A 20,284-nucleotide genomic window follows, 5' to 3' on the forward strand; every position below is an offset into this window, starting at 1 on the left:
TTCATAAAATTGTCAATTCTGAGTTTATGCGGGTTAACTAATCTGCACTTGTACTCAGGAATGTGCCCTTTGCATTGAACGTCTTTATGTATGTGCTGAAAATATGCCACCCAGTGCCTCATATGCTTCAGCCTAGGTTCAAATTGTGTTATATAAAACCAAATGTATCACTCTAAGGAAAGTGAAGAAAACAAATGTAAATATGGTCACATTGTACCCCATGGGGCAAAAAAAATTCAGAATATTTTAAAACTCATGTTTAGGAGGATGGTTCTTTTTTAAAAAAAATAGCAGTACAAGCAGTCTTGTGGATATCAATGGAATAAAATCCAGCATTTGGAATTGAAAAGAAGCAGAAATATCACTACAGGCTGGCATGTATTATAATGCAGGGTAGTGGGGTCACAGACAGGAAATATGTTGGACCTCTGATGAGCTATAATATTTTCATTAATAAATCAAAATTAAAAAAAATATTCTTCAAATAGTGGCTATTGTTTCTCTCACTATTATATTAAGAATATACATTTCAGGTGTGCTTCAAAACCAATAATCAATTCAAATTACTGGTTAATATTTCAATTATAGGCAAAGGAATGAACCTGAGTTTTGTTGCAGGTAATGTATATGAAATCTTTTCAGCCCTTTACTAATTCTAGCATTATTTTGGTTAGGTTAAGCATTATTATTTTATTTTATTTTTTATTTTATTCATCAAAATAAAATGTATTGTATATACTTCTCTGTAAGTCGAGAAGTTTATGCCCAAAAATTGACCTCTAAATCCTGGGTCAACTTACATATGGGTCAATATGGTAATGCCAATGATGGCAGTGACAAACACACCCCTTCCTCCCCACTTTCCCTCTGTGCCTGGGATTGGGCTGCTGGAAGTAAAGAGAGTGCAGGGCGGTTGTTATTTTTATGAGAGCAACAACTGATTCAGTCACAAACACACACACTACTCTCCACTTTCCCTAATATAGCATGCATGCACACACACACTTTCTCTACCTTCCTCCCTGCCTTTGCTCCTTTTACGTTTGGCTCTCCCTTAACTGACTCTTCACTTCTTCTCCTCTGTGAGAAGACAAGCCAGCCACTGCATACAACTGTGGACAGGCCAGCAGTAAAGAGCTTTCATTCCATGGAGAGTCTACTGTAAAACTAGGCTTCTTGGAGGGATTGAAAGGGCAGAGGGCACCTGTGACTGTTTAAACCCCATTCCAAGGAAAAAGTGGCTCTTTGGTGCTTCCTCTCTGCAGCAGAGGAGCAGCCTCTATCCACTGCCAGGGAAACGTTGAAGAGCGACCATGGACCTGAGGAGCCTCAAAATTTTACCCTTGACTTATCCACAGGTCATAACAAAATCCATAACTTTGGCCAATACAGATCTTCTTTTGGCATAAACTTCCTTACAGTGCCTCATTTAAATAAACCAGATTTTACCTTAAACATCGTAACCTTGAATTATTCTTTGACATGCTCCAATTTTGTATTTACAACTCTAATTATATAAAGTTTTGTACAGACAATGTTCCGTCTTTTATTACATCTATATCTTGGTATTTTGCTCTTATATATTTCTCTTTTATTCTTCTTGTATGTGTTTGCTATCAACAAGAATTCTAACTGTTTTACAATTTGATGCTAATAGTTTTCACGTATTGTATTATTATGGTTTAGTGTTGATTATATTTATACATACCCTTCTTGTCTTTCCAAATACATTATTCTTGTATGTAATAATGGCCTCATTATTACAGGTTATGCAAGATGAGTCACATCACTTTGGGCCATGTATTTAGGTCATTAGAAGCAAAAATTTCCATGCTAGCCCAATGGAGGGTGTTATGTTGAAGGGTGATGGGATTGTGCCACTAGCCACTGACCCCTATCTCCCTATGTCCACATGGACATAAGGGCATGGATGTCTGAACAAGGGAAATCATTGCCCACAGAGTTCTGTGGAGATAGGCTTGCACATAATCTGGGGGGGGGGGGGGCTGTGTAACTGGGGTTTATTTGGAAGCCATGCCCTATGAGGAGTGCCTTAGGGAGCTCAGAATGTTTAGCTTAATGAAAAGATGGTTAAGAGAGGAAATGATAGTCATGTTTAAACATTTGAATGGCTTTCATATCAAAGATGGAACAGGCTTGTTTTCCACAGCTCCAGACACAAGAGCAAGGAGCAATGGGATTCAAACTACAGGAAAAAGGAATCCACTTAAATCTCAAGAGGAACTTTCTGATGGTCAGTGCTGTTCTGTAGTAAAATATGCTGCCTCCAAGTGTGGTGGACTCTCCTTTGGAGGTTTTTAAACAGAGGATGGATGGCCATCTGTCAGGGGTGCTTTGATTGGTTTGCCTGCTTGGCAGGGGGGTGGACTTGATGATGGCTGTGGTCTCTTCCAACTCTACAAGTCTATAGTCTTTCTTGCTCAGATATGTAAACTCAATCTGTCAATACTGATGAATAGTGACAGCAACATGCCCCTCCCCCCAAACCCTTTCTATTCATGGACCTTTTTTAATGCAGATAAGGTGTGAAGGAGACTATAACATAAGGTTGTTGTTTTCAAATTAGTGATTTGGGGACAAGAGTCCTGTACTTATCAGTGTATAAAGACAGAGATCAGGGACATAGCCCGGCTCTGCAACTCTACACAAACTGCAGGGAAACTTGGACTATGCTCAAATATGACCAACAAACTTTTCCTTGAGCAGCTTGTTCAAATTCTATATATGTGATTAGCTCCCAAGACTGAGGCAAGAAATATCATTCACTGGAAGATGAAGTGTTCATGACTGTAGCCATCACACAACAAGAAATGTACCTGATTGTTGTTGGTTTTTAATAATGGTGGAGGTTCATGGCGTAGTGGGGACGATGCTGAACTGCTGTCACTGTCGCTTCCATCACTTAGACTAACCCTGAGACAAGAAAGGCAAAGAAATTAAAACTTTACTAAAGTATACAGTCTGTGATGAACACACAAAAGCAAGGGTATGCTGTTTGCAATCTGTTTCACAATTCAATTGAGATTTTATTTCCAAGGGAAAAAAAGTGTAAGCCTCTTTTCTGTCATAATCTGAGAGAGGTATAAGATTGAAAAACTGGCAATAATATGAGATCAGAAATAAAGAGCCAAGTAAATGAAGTCTGAACTTGATTAATGCTTTTCAGCTCCCACTATCCTGCATACTGTGGGTTAACTCTCATGGATAAGAGTAGCACATTCTGAATAAAAATTAAGCAGGAGACCAAGCCCTCCTCGGTGTCTATGCCTAGTTCAAATCACCTACTGACTTAAGGTGATCCCATGAATTTCATAGGGGTTTCTTAGACAAGGAATACTCAGAAGTGGTTTGGCCAGCTCCTTCCCCTGAAATGGAGCCTACATTTAGGCTGACACAATGCCTCCTATACTAGCTTGAAATTTCTAATATGCTTATGTGAATGGTGCCATAATTGTTGCTGCTGTTGTATGCCTCTAAGTCGTTTCAATTTATGGTAACCCTAAGGCAAACCCATCATGAGATTTTCTTGGCAAGTTTCTTCAGAGGAGGATTGCCATTGCCATTGCCATCATTTGATGCTGAGCGAGTGTGACCTGCTCAGGGTCACCCAGTGGGTTTCATGGCCAAGTGGGGATTCAAACCCTGTTCTCCAGCGTCAAATGCTAAAATCATTTATCCATCGCTGACTCCTATGGTGCCATGATTACCCACAGCTGAAGCAATCCCTGTGACATAGATTTCTGATGTGACTACCTGTGATTAAGAAATCTTAAACATAAAACAAAGGAACAAATACTTTATGTAATGTGTGTAAGATATACTTTTGTGCAAAATATAAACAAATTTCCACAAAAGATTGTTTATCTTTCTTTCGGGGTTAGGGAAGATATAGAAATGTCCAGAGCTCTCAAAAAGAAAATTCAAAACTAAGTATAGTCTTCAAAATCCAGAACAAATTATTGGTTAAAACCCATAATGTTTCCGATTACTGTAAATGCTGATATTCCAAGCCTGAGTTTACACAGGTTAGAAGCAAAAATGTATTTTGGTAATTCGCAAAGTAACGCAAGCTACTAAAAGATGTTTAGTAGCTTGCGTTACCTTCTCATGAATGAGAAGTTCCTTATTTATACTGTTCTCATGAATGAAGCCACTCCTTTTGAATCTTAAAAAGATTATTGCCATTCTCAGTCATAAGATATTGGTATTTGCGCTCTCCTTCTTGTTTTGAAGGTAATACTGAAAGCTGTAATGTCTGACTAATTATATCATTAAAGCTAACAATTCAAGTTAAGACCTGACCAATAGTATAATTACACCCATTACATTCTGAGTATTGGTATGTCAAAACAAAAACCATAGGTGTCTACTCCTAAGCCTAGGTTGGCAACGAGATTTACTCAATGTGGTGGTCGATGGATTGGCACTAGTCCATAAACCTTCATCTGCTGGTCCATTCTCAGATAGATTTATTAAATACATAAGACGGACACAACTGGGAATAACTAAACCATGTATCTCTAGTAATTAGGGCTGTGAAGGTCTCTACTCCAGGCTTCTTAGAGATCTTGAATACCAGAGTAGATACAACTGGTCAAGACAGATCAATTACCCAGACAGTAGTGTTACATGTTGACATGAATCAGGGACATTTTTGGATCTGGAGGAAGGGGCATAATTAAATAGTTCTAATGTATTTAATTTTTCCAACAATTTTTATGTCCTGATTTTTCAAAATCTCTTCCAGATGCTCTGATATGGTGTGGTCCCAACTGTTTATGTACAGATTATTTGAAACAGAGAGTACTAGCTCCTTCATGGTTGTTAGTTCACTGTTTGAAAAAATTTGGTGAAAATGCTATAAGGGTATAACTTCTCTTCTGTGCCATCCCCATTTAAAGTTATTTATTGATTTTACATATCTTTTAACACACATTAATAAGGTTCTTAGCACAGTTTCTACTTTGCACTATAATATAGCCCCTATAAGAAGGTGGGAAGTCCAATTTCCCTTTTCAAATAACTACATCAAATGCCCAAACCAACTTTCACCCACAATTGCTCAAGATTCAGTTCAAGTAATTTTTGGAAGCTAAGCAGAATCAGCACTGATTAGTACTTGGATGGGAAATCACCAACTGAATACCAGGCACTGTGTAAGCTATATTTCAGAGGAAGGAACTGGTAAAACCACCTGTGACTATTCCTGGCCTAAGAAAATGATATTATAAATTGACAGGAGACTTGAAGGCATACACACAAACATGGAAATGATGTGATTATGTGGTACTGAAGAATGTGCCAAAAACATCCATGTTTAATTCAATGGTCAAATTAAACAAGTGGCTATGTGGGTGTTTATGGCACATTCTTCAGTACCACATAATCAGGAAGGTGCAAAGCAGTATCTTAAAATACAAAAACAACCCCACTATGTTTAATGCCTCTTTTCACTCGGCTAACCATGCTTCTTGCACTGATTGCTTGGACACCTTCCAAGGACTTCCAAAGTCCTAAACAAGCCTTGTGTATTTTTATGCATTCTTTTCCTATATTTATATTGTTTCTCTATGAACCTACTGAATGTTTGTTCCTCTCTATGTAAAAAAAATAATAGACTGTTGCCTTTGGCTCAATCCTTCAGTTTATGGATTATTTGGAATTTATTTTCTGTTTACTTTTTAAACCCTCACCTGCGACCTCTGTTTCCTCCATGAGTATTTAAATGTCTCTCCATCTCAGAGTCATTGTCATTCTCATCTGCTTCATCAGATTCATCTTCATTATCATCAGAATGCAGATCTTTCATTATAGACCTCAAAGGACCTAGTGAATAAAAACAAAATGAAGCACAAATCAACAAGGGGAATTCACATGCAAGTCCCAACTATTGTTCAGCTCTGTAACAAAACAAGTCCTAACAGGTTTTAAGAAAGTGGGGAATGAGCACTTGGCTGTTAAACAAAAGATGTAATGCAAAGGGGAGGGGTATGTAGAAAATGCTTAAACAAAAGTAAATTTATTCAATGACCAGTTGACTTAAAACAGGATTATTTGTGACAACAAAGAGATTAGTGTTTTAAGTGGTTGCAGAATTAGCCCCCTTGGAATGTTAAGCAAAGTAAGCTGGCATTCTGTGGAATGAAATGCATCATAAAATAAAATATTTAATTTTTTAAAAAAATATCCCCAAAGTTTATTATTAGATAATATCCAATACCTGAAAAGGTCTAAAAGAGACTACTAGTAATAGTACATTTTGTTAGGTTAATCCATGTATTGAAAGTCATAGTCTAATAAATCACTGATTGCAACTTGCTCTGGCCACGGCATTCTTTGTCTGCCTGTTTTTGATCTACTTAGATTTAGCTGTCTTCTTTATTCTAAGGTCAATGTCAGGTCAAGCAAGCTCTTTGCTAGTTTCATACATATAAACTGTCAATGCCACTAGCAGAGACCTTATCTTTATCCTAGAACTGAAGAGAGGTGCTAATCCTGCTTCAATTAATCAAGATGTATTAAAAGAACAGTTTTAGGATTAGGGTCTTAATATGCGAACTGTTAAAATTATTGTTGAATACATTTTCCACAAAAGAGTATGTCTTTCAGTATTTCTGGAAAAAATGCAGGTTTTTAGAAAGTACATTTCAAGTAATGGGTACTGGAGGTAAGAGTTGTGTTATAAGGTTACTGTTTTTATATTTCTGAGAATATAAATTCTCTGCAAATAAAGAGCTTGTCCAATGAAATTCATTGATCAAAGTAGTTTAGAATATTTATTAATGTTAAGTTTTTTTAAGCTTCAGTGTAACCATGCTGCAAGCTTGAAAATTATACTAACAGGGCAGTTATTATAGTTATCGAAGATACAAATTATAGCTGAGATCTGAACTGAAGATGTTAATTTAATGTGTAGAAAGATGTCACTTGCTCGAAAATTCCAATCCAATCTCAACCAATATTCCAGTTCAATCAAAAAATCAAAATGATAATATGCATGAATAAAGTAATTGATGTTACTTCTAATCTTGTTAAAAAAGCATATCATTCACTCTCACAACACTGCTAGAATGAATGAATGAATGGTGATGATAAGGTCATCATTATTCCTACAAAGAAGGAAAGTGAGAGAAAGAGACAGTAGCTGAGCTAAACCTGCTCAGAAAGAAAGTTCTTTCTTTTCTGACATGTATCTATGCAATATGGGGCTTGCACATAGGTCACTTAAGTACTTAGGATTGGGTACTTCCAATGTTGAAAAGAAACTTCATTAAGCTGATCAGTACATCTGAAAAGCTGGGATTTTGTGGTGTCATTCTACTGATGGAATGACTTTTGTCAGCAGAAATGGAAGGGGGACAATTTTCTTTCTCATTTCAGTTCCCTAACCAATCATAAGAGATTACCACACCGAGGCTTACGGTCCTTAAAACGTGGCTAGATCATCCCATCATTAAAGTGTTTGCGGAGCTGCCATTTCTCTGTATAACAGGAACTTCCATTATCCAGAGAAATGACAGGATGCCTCCATGACGATTTCATCATGGGAGACAAGCATGAGTGGCGATCACATCCTTGCACTTTAGGGACAATCTAGCCATGTTTTAAGGATGGTCAGCCTCTGTGTGACAATCTCCATAGTCTCAAAACCTGCTATGGAAGGCTGACAGACTTACGGGTCAGTAGAACAGAGGACTACAGGGAGATAAAGAGAGCAAGGTAGTATGGTCATACAGATGGGTGTTTGGTAAGACAATTTAGACTTAACACTGCAATTATTTCTGAGGCCATTCCTGGAACTAACTGCTCAGCCAAAACTGTGATGGAGAGTGTAATGAAATTGGAGCCTGTAATATTGCATATGCTGGAAGCCTCCACCGGAATATGCCTCAGTGCGCCTGGAAAAAGTAATGGGGTGTGCACCCATGCCATATGCCCTGCAGCATGTTGCAGGCATAAGCCCTATTACTTCTAATGGGGCTCCAGCATACACGTTTTTTCCCTTACGTGGGCGGGGGGGGGGATCCAGAATGGATCCCCAACGTAAGGAAAGGGCGCACTGTATAAATAAAACCATGCTGGTTTAGTTTCAACAATCTCATGCACACACACTATGATAACAGTTTTGAAACACAATAAAGACTGCCAATATTCTACATCAGCTACTTAATTAAATAACGTCTCCTGGCTTGATCTCTTCAGCCCACCTTAACAGCCAACAGCCACACTGGGCAAAGAAGGTCTGTTCAGCTACTATTCATGGTGCAAGGAGGAGGATATTTCCAAAACCCTCTCCCACCAGAATTTCTACTTCTGATTGTCAACGTCCCACTCACTGGTGAGAGTTGGCCAGAAATGTCATCCCCCTTGTGTCCCAATTGGCAGCTAAACAGACCTTCTCTGCCTGATGTGGCTGCTGCCTGTTAAAGTGGGCTAGGGAGCATTTACAGCAAGACTAACTGCTTTATCACACTAGGGGTTTATCACAGGACATTTCCTGGTTTTCTCTAGTTTAACTCTTGTTTAAATCCCGTTTCCCCCCTAGTGTGATAAAGCAGTATATAGTCTTAATGAATATAGAGCAGAATTTGAAGACATAACTCTCTAAGGCTGGATCTGTATGCAAAGGGATCTTCTCATCCCTTTGGGACTAACCGAGAGAAAGAAATTTGTTGTTTTAGGTGTGTAACATTAGGTTACAAATCAGTAACTGCAACACAGAATTCCAGATTATATAACTAAATGGGTGACTGGGATTTGGCATTTGCAGTTGCATATCCACCTATCAGAACTGATGGAGCAATGTATAAACAAAAGTTTGTAACACTGCCTTCTCGTATTGATGTCCTGCAATACACATTTTGATCTGGCTTTTCTAATGCAATGATCTGATGCCAAAGGAAGTATTAAAAGTAGATTGATTACAGTTGTTACAGAAGAAAAACATACATTTGAAGCATTTAGACATCCACAAAATAGAGCAAAATGCTTCTGAAAAAAGGAGTTCAAGGTTTCTTCTAATATTTCCTGCATTTAAAAGCAGCTGGTTAGGAATATATACATATCATGCCATTTATAATAGAAACAATGCAACATGAACTCTCTCAACTGTTTACACATCAACTGGTTAGGGCAGGGATTTTTTTGGCAGTCAGAGATTCTGACTTCCTCTAAACTGAACAGAGATTAGCTGCAAAGCCAAAGTCAATAAAGCCTAAGAAATCTATTTATCACAGTGATTGTTTTTTTTTTTTAAAAAAAACCTATTTTTTGGAAGTTGAAAGAAAGCTTGTGTACTTTTGCTTACTGGGTCAAAATTCATGTTTTTATGATGCAATAACCTCAATTATATTCCAGAATTCACATCACACATCATAGCAGATCCACTTAAATAAACTGCAAGCTATATACATACATACACTGCAAGTAAATGGGGAGACACCTGTAAATGAGATCTAACACACAAAAAATCCATGTCAGTTTTAATTTAGTTTAGCATTTCATCAGGTATCTTTCTTATTCTGTTGAGTATTTTGATTCTACTGTTGTCCCCTGTCACTAGGATGAAATGGGCTATATATCCAAGCCAGTAAGTGTTTCAAAACAAAATATTTTCATTTCTATAGAAAACTGTAAGGCTGAGTAGAGCCTAATCATTTTAGACTTTAAAAGACAGCATGTCTAACTGGGGCCTTGTCTGCATGAGCCAAAGGGCCCTTTTTGTGTCCCCCCTTTTTTTTCTGGCATCATCCTGTTTGGATGACACATGGCCCAAACCATGGTTCTGACGAGGGCAGTCTGGACAATGTCTGACACATCCTGCACCAGAACTAGGGCAAATCAAGGTTAAAACATAGTTTAAAAATTTTGTATGTTGCTATGGAACTTCTTGGAAGATCCAGAGCTCTCTACAGTGGATGACTGTCTGCATGGACATCCTGCTGGTGCTGCAGACCACCTGTTCTGAAGTCAGAATGAGGTGCCCAACATGTGACTATTACTGGTTGCCTCATTCTGATCTCAGAAGCAAGCAACCCATGGCAATGGCAAATGTGCTGGGCGGCCTAGCAGAACACCCATACAGTCAGCTGTGCCACAGAAACAGAGGCCAAGGTAACGGGAAGAAAAGAGGGCAGCTGTGGAGCCAGAATATGTTCCTGAAGCGCCTTGGCCAGTGCAGACAAGGCCAGAGTCAATGCAGTATAAAGAAAAGGGGTGGGGAATGTGTGGTCCTCCAGATTTTGGATTTATCAGACCTAGTGTACAGAGTCAATATTTAGGGAGTGCAAGAACATCAGGAGGGCTGCATATGCCCCATCTCTGGGTGAGTGGGTCAATCTACAACAAGGAGACACTCAGCCACCTAGCTTGTGGGGTGATCCAGTTGTTCTCTCTCTCAATCTAATCTATTCTGCAAAGTTGTTGTGGGTGTGAAATGAGAGAGCAGGTAGGATAACATAGCCTAAATCAAAGTTTTCATTGGAACTAGAATGGACCCATCGAATCAATGGGAATTTGGTAAGTCTATTTCCTCTAGGCACTCCTCTGACTAACTATTGGATTTAGGCCCGTGTAATAAATAGCAAAAACAAACAAAATATGCAGCCACTTGAAATGCCATTCGTTATGTCATTTGCCTGGATTTCAGGCCAATGTCCCTTTTCTCTCTTTATTATTACCTTGTTGTCGGCTGTTCTGAGATGGTGTAAAACTGGAGCTGGAACTCGAGCTTGAACTGGCTGGACTAGGTTGCTCAGACTTGGGGAGGGAAGGGAATGGGGAAGACAACATAAGCAAAGCAAAACAAAAATTAGTTCACTCATTGGTTCTCCAAAACTTTAAATAATTGCAAATTAACTTGATTTTAGCAAGGTCTCAAACTATGTGGAAGAGAACAGTTCCATCCCTTCGTCCCATGCAATGCTTTTCTTCCTATGCCACTTGCTAATGATTTAAGGATCACTAAAAGTTCAGAAGTCAATGGCTATACTGTTAAGAGTCAAGATTGTACCACAACGGACAGACAAGTTGCAAATGTCCTTAGTGAATGAATGGCTACATAGCTCACAAAAATATATACATTCCTTATGGAACAGTATTGATGTCAAAATCTGGCGGTTGACAGACTGGAACAACCCAGAGATACATGGGCAGCAAGGTCTTGGAAGAGCATCCAAAATCCCTTTTTTTCAGCTTCAGTTCTAACTCCTGGTTATTCTTCCCCCATTTCCATCTGCTTGCTCACTCATCAGGAAGCCTTTCCTTTGCTCCAGTCATCCCAAGAATACAGATGTGAGATGACAAAGAACAGGAGGATACCTGTGTGACTACTGTATATGTGACCAGTGTAAGAAGTAAGAGGCCCAGCCTAGCCTGCCTACCCATGTTTAGGAACTTTTGTTTAAGCTCTTGCTGTTGTTGTTGTTGTTGTTGTGTGCTTTCAAGTCATTTCTGATTTCTGATTACCTTAAGGCAAACCTATCACAGAGTTTTTCTGGCAGAATTTTATTGTTTTATTGGCATGATTTATTCTAAGAGGATTTGCCCTTGCCTTCTTCTGAGACTGAGTGTGTGTAACTTATCCAAGGTCACCCAATAGGTTCCCATGGCCAAGTGGAGATTTGAACCCAGGTCTTCCACTATCCTAGTCCAACATTTAAATTACTGCACCATGCTGGCTCTCTGTTTAAGGTTTGCAGATACTATTTTGATTGTTTACATGTTCATTGTTATGCATGTGTGTATTGTTGTTTCTATGGGTTTGTCTGTTTGGGAAAACATTTTAATGGTGCAGGAGAAGAGTGCTGAGGATACCATGGACAGCAAAAAAGACAAACAAATGGGTCCTTGAACTGGAAGTCATGGTGATCAAATTGAGGCTGTAACACTTTATACACATCATGAGAAGGTAGGGCTCGTTAGAAAAGACAATAATGATAGGTAAAGTAGAAAAGGAGGAAGACCACACACCAGAAGGACAGGCTCAATCAGAGGTCATGGGCCTGAATTTGCAGGACATGAGCAAAGCAGTGGGTGACAGGGGTCTTTGAGATATCTTATCCACAGAGTTGCCCTGAGTTGGGGATGACTCAAGGGTGGTTAACAACAACAAATTTTTTATAAGTTTCTGTACTGCAGCATAATAAGGAAATCCCTTGCCTTATTTTTTGCATGGCCCCATTTTGTTTCCCAACTGACAGCCACTCAACCATCTAAATTACTATTAATAGGAAAGATGATAGTCTGAGCATAAATATGGAAATATAATTGTATTTCAAAAACATACTAATCTGGCCAATAAGTTACCATTCAAGTGCATAAAGACACTTTCATACATGTCAAATCTGTCCTGATTGACACTTTTAAAATAAAAATGCACACTTTTCAATATTTTGTGCCATCTCACAAATGACATTTTTCCTTTCACCTTCATCACCAACATGTTTTGAAATACAACTACACTATAGCAAGCATCCTGTTTGCTGATGCTCTAAGTGAAATTCTTGAAACAGATAAAAGCAGAACAAAACCACATCTACATGCAAGATGTATACATATCCAGAACCATAAATGCCAGGATCAGTTGCAACTTACATTTCCCCAGAGCATGGAAAAGTTACTTTTTGGACTACAATACCTAGAATCCCACGCATAGCATGGCATCCAGATTATAGGAATTATGCTTCAAAAAACTAATTTCCAAACTCTTTGCTTTCCACACTTACTTTACCATGTTTTTCACCACATCTCCACTGTTAATAGGTGAATATGAAGGTATATATAATACCAACAGAATAGTATCAGAGTGTACTGTTGGCTCACCAACAGCCTCTCCTGTAGGAAAGTGGGAGAGGTTTGAATGTTTAGTTTCAAAGCTCTTGAGGTGAGAGGCATCTGGTGCAGCAATGAAAAGAAGATTCATTTTGCCCTCATCCTCTATGAGAAAAGGACATTGGAAAAATGGCCAAACCCTATGTGATTTTTTAAAATATTCACACACACACACACACACACACACACATATTTGTGCAAAATATTCACTAATAGAAAAAAGATTTTGTGTAAAAAAAAATGGAAAAAGCCAAATATTTTGTGCAAATAACAGTTTTCAGTGGGAAAATAATGTTTTGCATAAAGCAATGTGTTTTTAGAAATGAGTTTTCCACAGAAAACCACTCTGATAGCCTTTAGGGCTGAAGGGTGGGGTATAAATACCATAATAATAAGAATAAGAAAAAGGTTCAAAACTGCACAGAAGCTCTCATAATCTCAACCAATATGCATAATACTTTTTGAAATTATTTATATTTGCATATAAGTGCAAAAGAATTTTTTAAAAAATCTATAGTCAGCTACCCAGTGGCAGTTACAGAAGAGTGCCAAGAGCTTTTCATGTAAGTTGGCTCCATTGCCATCCTTGGTGCCTCAGCACAAAAGGCAGCAAACCTGTGAACAACCTACAAATGCTGAAGCTGGGAAATTCACAGGGGTAAATACATAACTGCCAAGATCCTCAATACAAGGTGTTGGTTCAGCAGGAAAAAGCCTGATTGCTTGCAAGAAGGCAACAATACATAGCAAAAGAATATCAAGCAACAAAGGGCCGCAGGAAGGTATATTTGGATCAAACAGAAAACGGAGACTTGCAAATGAACCCCATGCATTTTTAACAGTATCACGTCTCTTTTCATTGTAAGACTACAATTCAGTTAGGGCTAGTAAGGGGACAAGAGAGATATATTCTTATTGGTAAGTTTTTATATATATATATGGCAGGGCCATCAGGATAGAGCATTGAGGTCATTTCTGGCCTAGTACAAATGTCCATCCTTATCTTGTGCTAGACTGGAAACTCATCTTAATGTGGTTGCAGCTTTACTCTAGGTAGAACTCTTTGGCTTCTGTCCAAGTTAATGAAGACAGGTGTTAGACTTTCTTAACTATAAATTACCAATCCAATTAATAGAATATAAAATCCCCACACACGCACAGACAGAACCCAGCAGTGGTAATGTCTAGCCTATGCAAAAATTCACTGCTAACACACATTTTCATGTACTCAAGTTTAAGTCCAACAGTTACTTTTCACTATAAATCAATCTACTGCTGCCCTTCATAATGAAAGAGCAGATTTATAGCCTTTTAAAGCTGTGCCTCACAATCAAAAAGATTGTGAAGCAGATTAATGGAACATCTTTCTTTTTCTGAGGATGCTGGGGAGGTGGGGGTGGGAGAGGAAAGAGTTAGCATATGTTCTTCTCACATGAGTGACATCTGCAGTTCTCACAGCTGGGACTAGGAAAAGCAAGCAAATGGAAAGCTTTGTACACACTTGGGAGATATGTGTCTTTTTCAGTCCATGCACAGCATTTGTCCTGCCTTGTATTAACAATGGAAGTGGGGTTACATGCAGAGAATCCTATGTATATAAGCCCAATATGACTCCCCCATGCATGCATGCATGCATATATATATATGAGAGAGGGTATGTGGATCTGTGCCATGCAGGTTTGATTTGATGTGTATTGGACCTATGGCATAGGTCTAAGGTGTGGATGTAAAGTGAAATTTGGAGACAAGGGAGTTGTTTTGGCAGGGCAGGGCATTCTGATAATTGATGTGCATACATTTTATATGCATTAATAGAAGCATAGTTCCCAAGTCATGGGAAATAATAATCACACTATAGTCTACTTTGGTCAGGTCTCATCTGGAATACTGTGTTCAGTTCTGGGTGCCTCATTTAAAGAAGTTATAGACAAGTTGGAGTAGGTTCAAGAGATGTGCAATCAGGTTGATAAGAGATATGGTTAACAAAACATATGACGATGATTGATGGAGCTTGACACGTTCAGAGCGGCGAAGAGAAGATGGAAGAGTGACATGATTGTACTCTGTAAATACCTCAAGGGGTGTCATAGAGAAGAGGAGGCAGACCTGTTCTCTATCACCTTAGATGGTAGGACCCTGCCTAATGGTTTTAAGCTACAGGAGAGTAGATTTTGATAGAACATTACAAGAAACTTCTTGACAGTAAGAGCGATTCAGCAATGGAATCAATTGCCTAGAGAAGTAATGTTCTCCTTCTCTGGATGTTTTTTTTAAAGGCTGGACAGCTACCTGCTGGGATGCTATAGCCAGGGATCCAGCACTCAGCATGGGATTGGAGCGTCCAACTTTATGATTCTAGGACCCTATAACAGGCAGAATGGGAAAGTGCACAACACAAAAAGGAAATGTGTACAAAACTGAGATCATCAAGACTGGATATATGGAAGGAATGAGTTATACTGAGCTGGGCAGCAATCCAGGACTTTCCCTGAACCGCTAGCTTTGCCTTATCTCTCTCTCCTTGTTTATTTTTTCTTAAGTTTCCTTTTGCTTTGCTTGGCCCCATGACTATGTCACCTTTTGTCTCTGCCCCCTTACTTTCTTCCCTTCTGTCCAGTAAACCAGGGGACTGCAACAATAAAAACATTAGAAATAATGTTTATCACTTCTGTACAAAGCTTTCCAGCACTAATTATTATCAACAGTCAAAGCAAAGTATAAGCAGTAAGTTGAAATATACTTATTATGTCGGGGGGGAAATGTGTTCCTTTCTTCAGGTAGTTAAATTGTACTACTTTGTGGTCACCATGTTTTTTCTGGCAGGATTCCTGCACCTTTCACTATTACATTGTTTGGCAGAATTCAACACATGCCACAGAAATGCACTACAACAGTGGCTCTTAACCTTTTCTTTACCAGGAACCCCCTTTAAATAGCTTTAATTGCCGTGGCCCACTAGATTCAAAATTGAAAAGCCAAATACCAATACTAATACTAATGTTGTTGTTCTTGTTTCCCTTCAAGTCATTTCCGTCTTATCGTGACTCTTAGACAACCCTATCATGGGGTTTTCTTGGCAAATTTGTTCAGAGGAGGTTTGCCATTGCCATTCTCTCTGAGACTGTGACTTGCCTAAGATCGCTCAGTGGATTTCATGTCTGAACAAGGAATTGAACCCTGGTTTCCAGAGCTCCAGTCCAACACTCAAAGCACTACACCATGCTGGTTGTCTATTATTAGTTGTACATAATTTATACTTATATCCTAACTGTTTTCTAGTTGTTCAATGAGTTAGATTTTATATCACTTTCTTTTGTTGTGCTTTACCTGCATTTAAGCCCAAACTTGATGTCAGACCCTATTCCATTAACAGGTTTAGTATCTTAGATAGCTGTTGTAAAGTTTGGACTAAAATCCTAAGTGGATTTGCTATTTCACTACATCAGAACCAGCATCATCACCTAGTATAAACAAATGTTAAGGGGTAAGCAAAGTGCATGTTATTCATTTCAGATGTACTGTATAGGACTGGATAATGAAGATGCAGACTTAAGCTATGCAAGTATAGCATTAAAACAATTACCTTACTCCTATTACTACAGGAGAATTTAAAACAGACTAATGTCTCCCAGGTTTAAGAAATTAATAAAGATTTGGGGTTCTGAAGTTGCTGAGAATTCTGTATAACCATAATGTTTGATTAAGTCTCTCTTTAAACAGTAAGGAGAAAATAGCTCAGTAGTTTTTCAGAAAGATATTAAATTTACACCATGATCATTTTTCAAATATTGGTAAATGTATTATTGCACATTTATGCAAACATGAAGCTTAGAAATGAAACAAGGTAATACCTCAACAGGTCATGAAATAACTGAAAATAGCAGCTTTGTTTTCAACAAGTTGTACAATTATAATTACTAGATGTTGTCTGCCATAATACATGTGAGTTACATGCACAAATATTTGAAACAACATTCCTGTCCAAAACAAAAATAATACTGCACGAATTCATTGAAATTAATAAGATATCTGAAAATAAGATTTTAAAAAGTATTTTTCATTTAACAAGCATCTGTGCTGAACAAGACTGCAACTTATTAAACAAAATTGCTGGAGCATTCTCCCTCATAACAACAGATGGCAATGTGTCAGAGGTAATATCATCTTTTGCAATACATCGTGCTTAGAGAGCTCTGAACTACCTCATGTGCAATAGCACATGACCACAATTATGAAAACAACCATTATTTGTAAACATGGTGCACTGTTGGAAAAATGTGGATCTGCTTAACTTTTCCATATAATTGATATCCCAACTTATCAGAATTAGAAAAAAAATATCATATTTACTATGCTCCTCTTCCCCATAGTTTGAATTAACAAGGGACTTTTGACTATTTTGAGTTGCTTCCATCAATCAACATCCCTTGCAACAGTTTGTACATGCCACCACTAAATGGGCACCAAATCTGTGCCCATTTAGCTGATTAAAACTAGAAAGTAACAGTGAGAAAAGGATATCAGCTATAGAATTTGAGTCTCAGAATAAAGTAATTATTTATTTTGGCTTATTTAGGAGGATGGTAGTTTCGGGCTGAATGACTACAAACTAATTAAATGCTTCTGCAACACGAGGGGGTATCGTAAAGTAATAATTAACACCCGGAGGTTATTATGGTATATTGATGAAATTTTGTCAGTGTTATCATTGATTCCTAAGTGCATGATGTTAAGAAAATCAGCTCATTGTATACTTTATTTTTGTTACAAGTTGTGCCAGAAGTGACTAAAGTACGATTGAGGCTCACACCATGATAAAGTTCCTGCATTTGAAGAATAACAGTGCTTGGCAAATTCATGATGAGATGATTATAGTTTATAGAAACAGTTGCCCATATTATGACACTATTTTGAGGTGGAAAAGGAATTTCCAAACTGGCCATATGTCCCTCACAGATGAGTCAAGACCTGGAAGACCATCATTGATGGACAATGCAGCCATAGGAAGAAAGTGGAGTGTTTAATCCTGGAAGACAGACAAGCAAGCATCCAAATGATCATGAATGAAACTAGTCTCAGTTATGGTAGTATGTGGAAAATTATTCATGGTGAACTGTACATGTCTAAGATGTCTGCACACTGGGTTCAACATTTGCTAACCCCTTTCCAGAAACAAACATGGTGTGACCTTTCAAGACAGATGTTGATGCTGTTGGAACAGGATGAAGAGGATTTTTTTGGTTGTCTGGTAACCATGGATGAATCTTGGAGCTGTCAGTATGATCCAGAGACCAAAACCATGAGCATGGAGTTGAAGCATGCTGATTCTCCTCCCTCCAAAAGGGAAAGGTACAAAAGTCAGCAGGGAAGTTCATGCTCTCAATTTTTGGGACCTGTCATGGAGACATTCTCAAAGATTACCTTGCAAAGGGACAAACCATCACTAGCACATACTATAGCAATTTTTTTGGACAAGTTGTGAGATGCTCTGAAAAAGAAACGCCGTGGTATGCTCTCCAGAGGCATTTGTCTCCTAGCTGACAATGCACCAGCTCACTCATCTGAAATTGCAGTTAACAAAGCAAGGGCATGCGGCTTTGAGATTTTGCAGCATCCGCCTTATTCAATTAAATTGGTTCAAAATATGGCAGCCAGACTCATCGCTAGAAAATCTAGAGGTGACCACTTAACACTTATATTAAAATTGCTTCATTGACTGTCAATCAGTTTCTGGGCACAATACAAGGTGTTGGTAATAACCTTTAAAGCCCTTCATGACTTGAGTCCAGTTTACTTAAGGGAGTGCTTTCTTCCACACAAGGCACCTCGCACACTCCTTCCACACAAGGTCCTCTGGGATGAATCTACTGCAGCCAAGAAAGACCAGGTTGGCTGCAGTCACCCAGAGGACCTTCTCAGCTTCCGCTCCTAAATTATGGAATAATCTGCTGGAAGAGATCCATCATATGACCACTCTTGATGCCTTTAAGAAGGCTATTAAGATGGACTTCTTCCGGCAGGCCTTCCCAGACTGATATTCCTGCTCATTGATGTAGTTCACCCCTGTTCGTCCCAAATGTCCCTCCTATGCCTGTCTATTTTAAAATTTAAATTTTAACTTGTTCATTTTAAGTTTATCTATTTAAAATATTTAATGAATTTAACTTGGAATTTGATAATTGTATTTTAGCTAAGGGATGAGGGATGGGATTTTAGTTTGTATACATTAAGTACTGTTTTGGTAGTTTATGTATTTGCTTATGTAAATTGTTTATGTATTTGTTTGTGTAATTTTGTAAACCACCCTGATCTTTTGGAAACGCGGTATATAAATAAAATGTATTGCTGTTGTTGTAGTTGTAGTTGTTACTCTCCTAACCTTGCACCAAGTGACTTTTTCTTGTTCCCAAAAATGAAAAATACATACAACACAAATGACATCATTCATGAAGTAGAACAGTAGTTTAACATACAATCTGCAGGCTTCTACAATAATGGTATTTTTGGAGGGTCACAAGATGCTGGGAAAAATGTGTAAATCTGGATGGTGACTACATAAAGAAAAGCTAACAACTACAAATCAAAACAAACTTTCTGTCAAAAAAATTTTAAGGTGATAATTAAAACTTTAGGATACACCCTTGTACAGTGTTAAGAGTTTTACAGGTTGAGTCTCTCTTAACTGAAATGCTTAGGAAGCATTTTGAATTTTGGATTTTTTACAATTTTGAAATATCTGTATATATGTAATGAGATATCTTGGAGAGGGGACCCAAGTCTAAACATGAAATTAATTTATGTTCTGTATATACCTTATACACCTAGCCTGAAGGTAATTTTACACATAATATTTGTAAGAATTTTGTGTATGAAACAAAGTTTGTGTACACTGAATCAATAGAAAGAAAAGATGTCACTATCTCAGCAACCCATGTGGACAACTGTGGATTTTGGAATATTTTGGATTTTGGAATTTCAGACATGGATACTCAACCTGCTGAGAATTAAATATTTGTCAGATATTTGCATATCCAGAGATGTTCACCATTAATATTAAATTCAACAGAAGGTGCAGGTTTGGGTCCTAATGTTTAGATGCCTGTGTTTACCATGAGGGCTTGAAGGCAGGGATGTCACATCTGCCATTTGCTTACCTATTCTGATGTCAGGGAAAGGTTAGGCTAATTCATGGCAAGTAGCAGAGTACTTCGTGAATCACTGGATGTCTTTGATTTGAATCGGAAGGTCCTTCAGCAGTGCTTTGCAAATTATATAGTTATATCTATGGCAACTTGTTCTGGAATTTCAAACAACAATTTGTAGGAGTCTTTAAATGGGAATGGAGAGAGAACACTAGCTGTTTATGTATGGGGTTCCCTAATGAATATTTGTCTTCTTAAAATGTATGCAGATCAAAAAGAGCTGAAAATAG

At 38.1% G+C, this 20,284-nt stretch overlaps 1 protein-coding gene across 4 annotated transcripts in view; it reads right to left on the minus strand.

The window, feature by feature from the left end:
• The window catches only part of MLLT3 (MLLT3 super elongation complex subunit), a 150,797-nt gene that overhangs the window by 7,752 nt on the left and 122,761 nt on the right, over positions 1-20,284 (minus strand). For all 4 annotated transcript variants that reach the window (XM_042453412.1, XM_042453411.1, XM_042453410.1 and 1 more), the window contains 3 exons: positions 10,701-10,779; positions 5,715-5,847; positions 2,838-2,934 (listed from right to left, as the gene is read on the minus strand). In XM_042453412.1, coding sequence (XP_042309346.1) covers positions 2,838-2,934; positions 5,715-5,847; positions 10,701-10,779 — 309 coding nt within the window. The remainder of the gene's footprint in view (positions 1-2,837; positions 2,935-5,714; positions 5,848-10,700; positions 10,780-20,284) is intronic.

This window comes from Sceloporus undulatus, chromosome 2 (genome assembly GCF_019175285.1).
Source record: "Sceloporus undulatus isolate JIND9_A2432 ecotype Alabama chromosome 2, SceUnd_v1.1, whole genome shotgun sequence".
NCBI classification, from domain to species: domain Eukaryota; kingdom Metazoa; phylum Chordata; class Lepidosauria; order Squamata; family Phrynosomatidae; genus Sceloporus; species Sceloporus undulatus.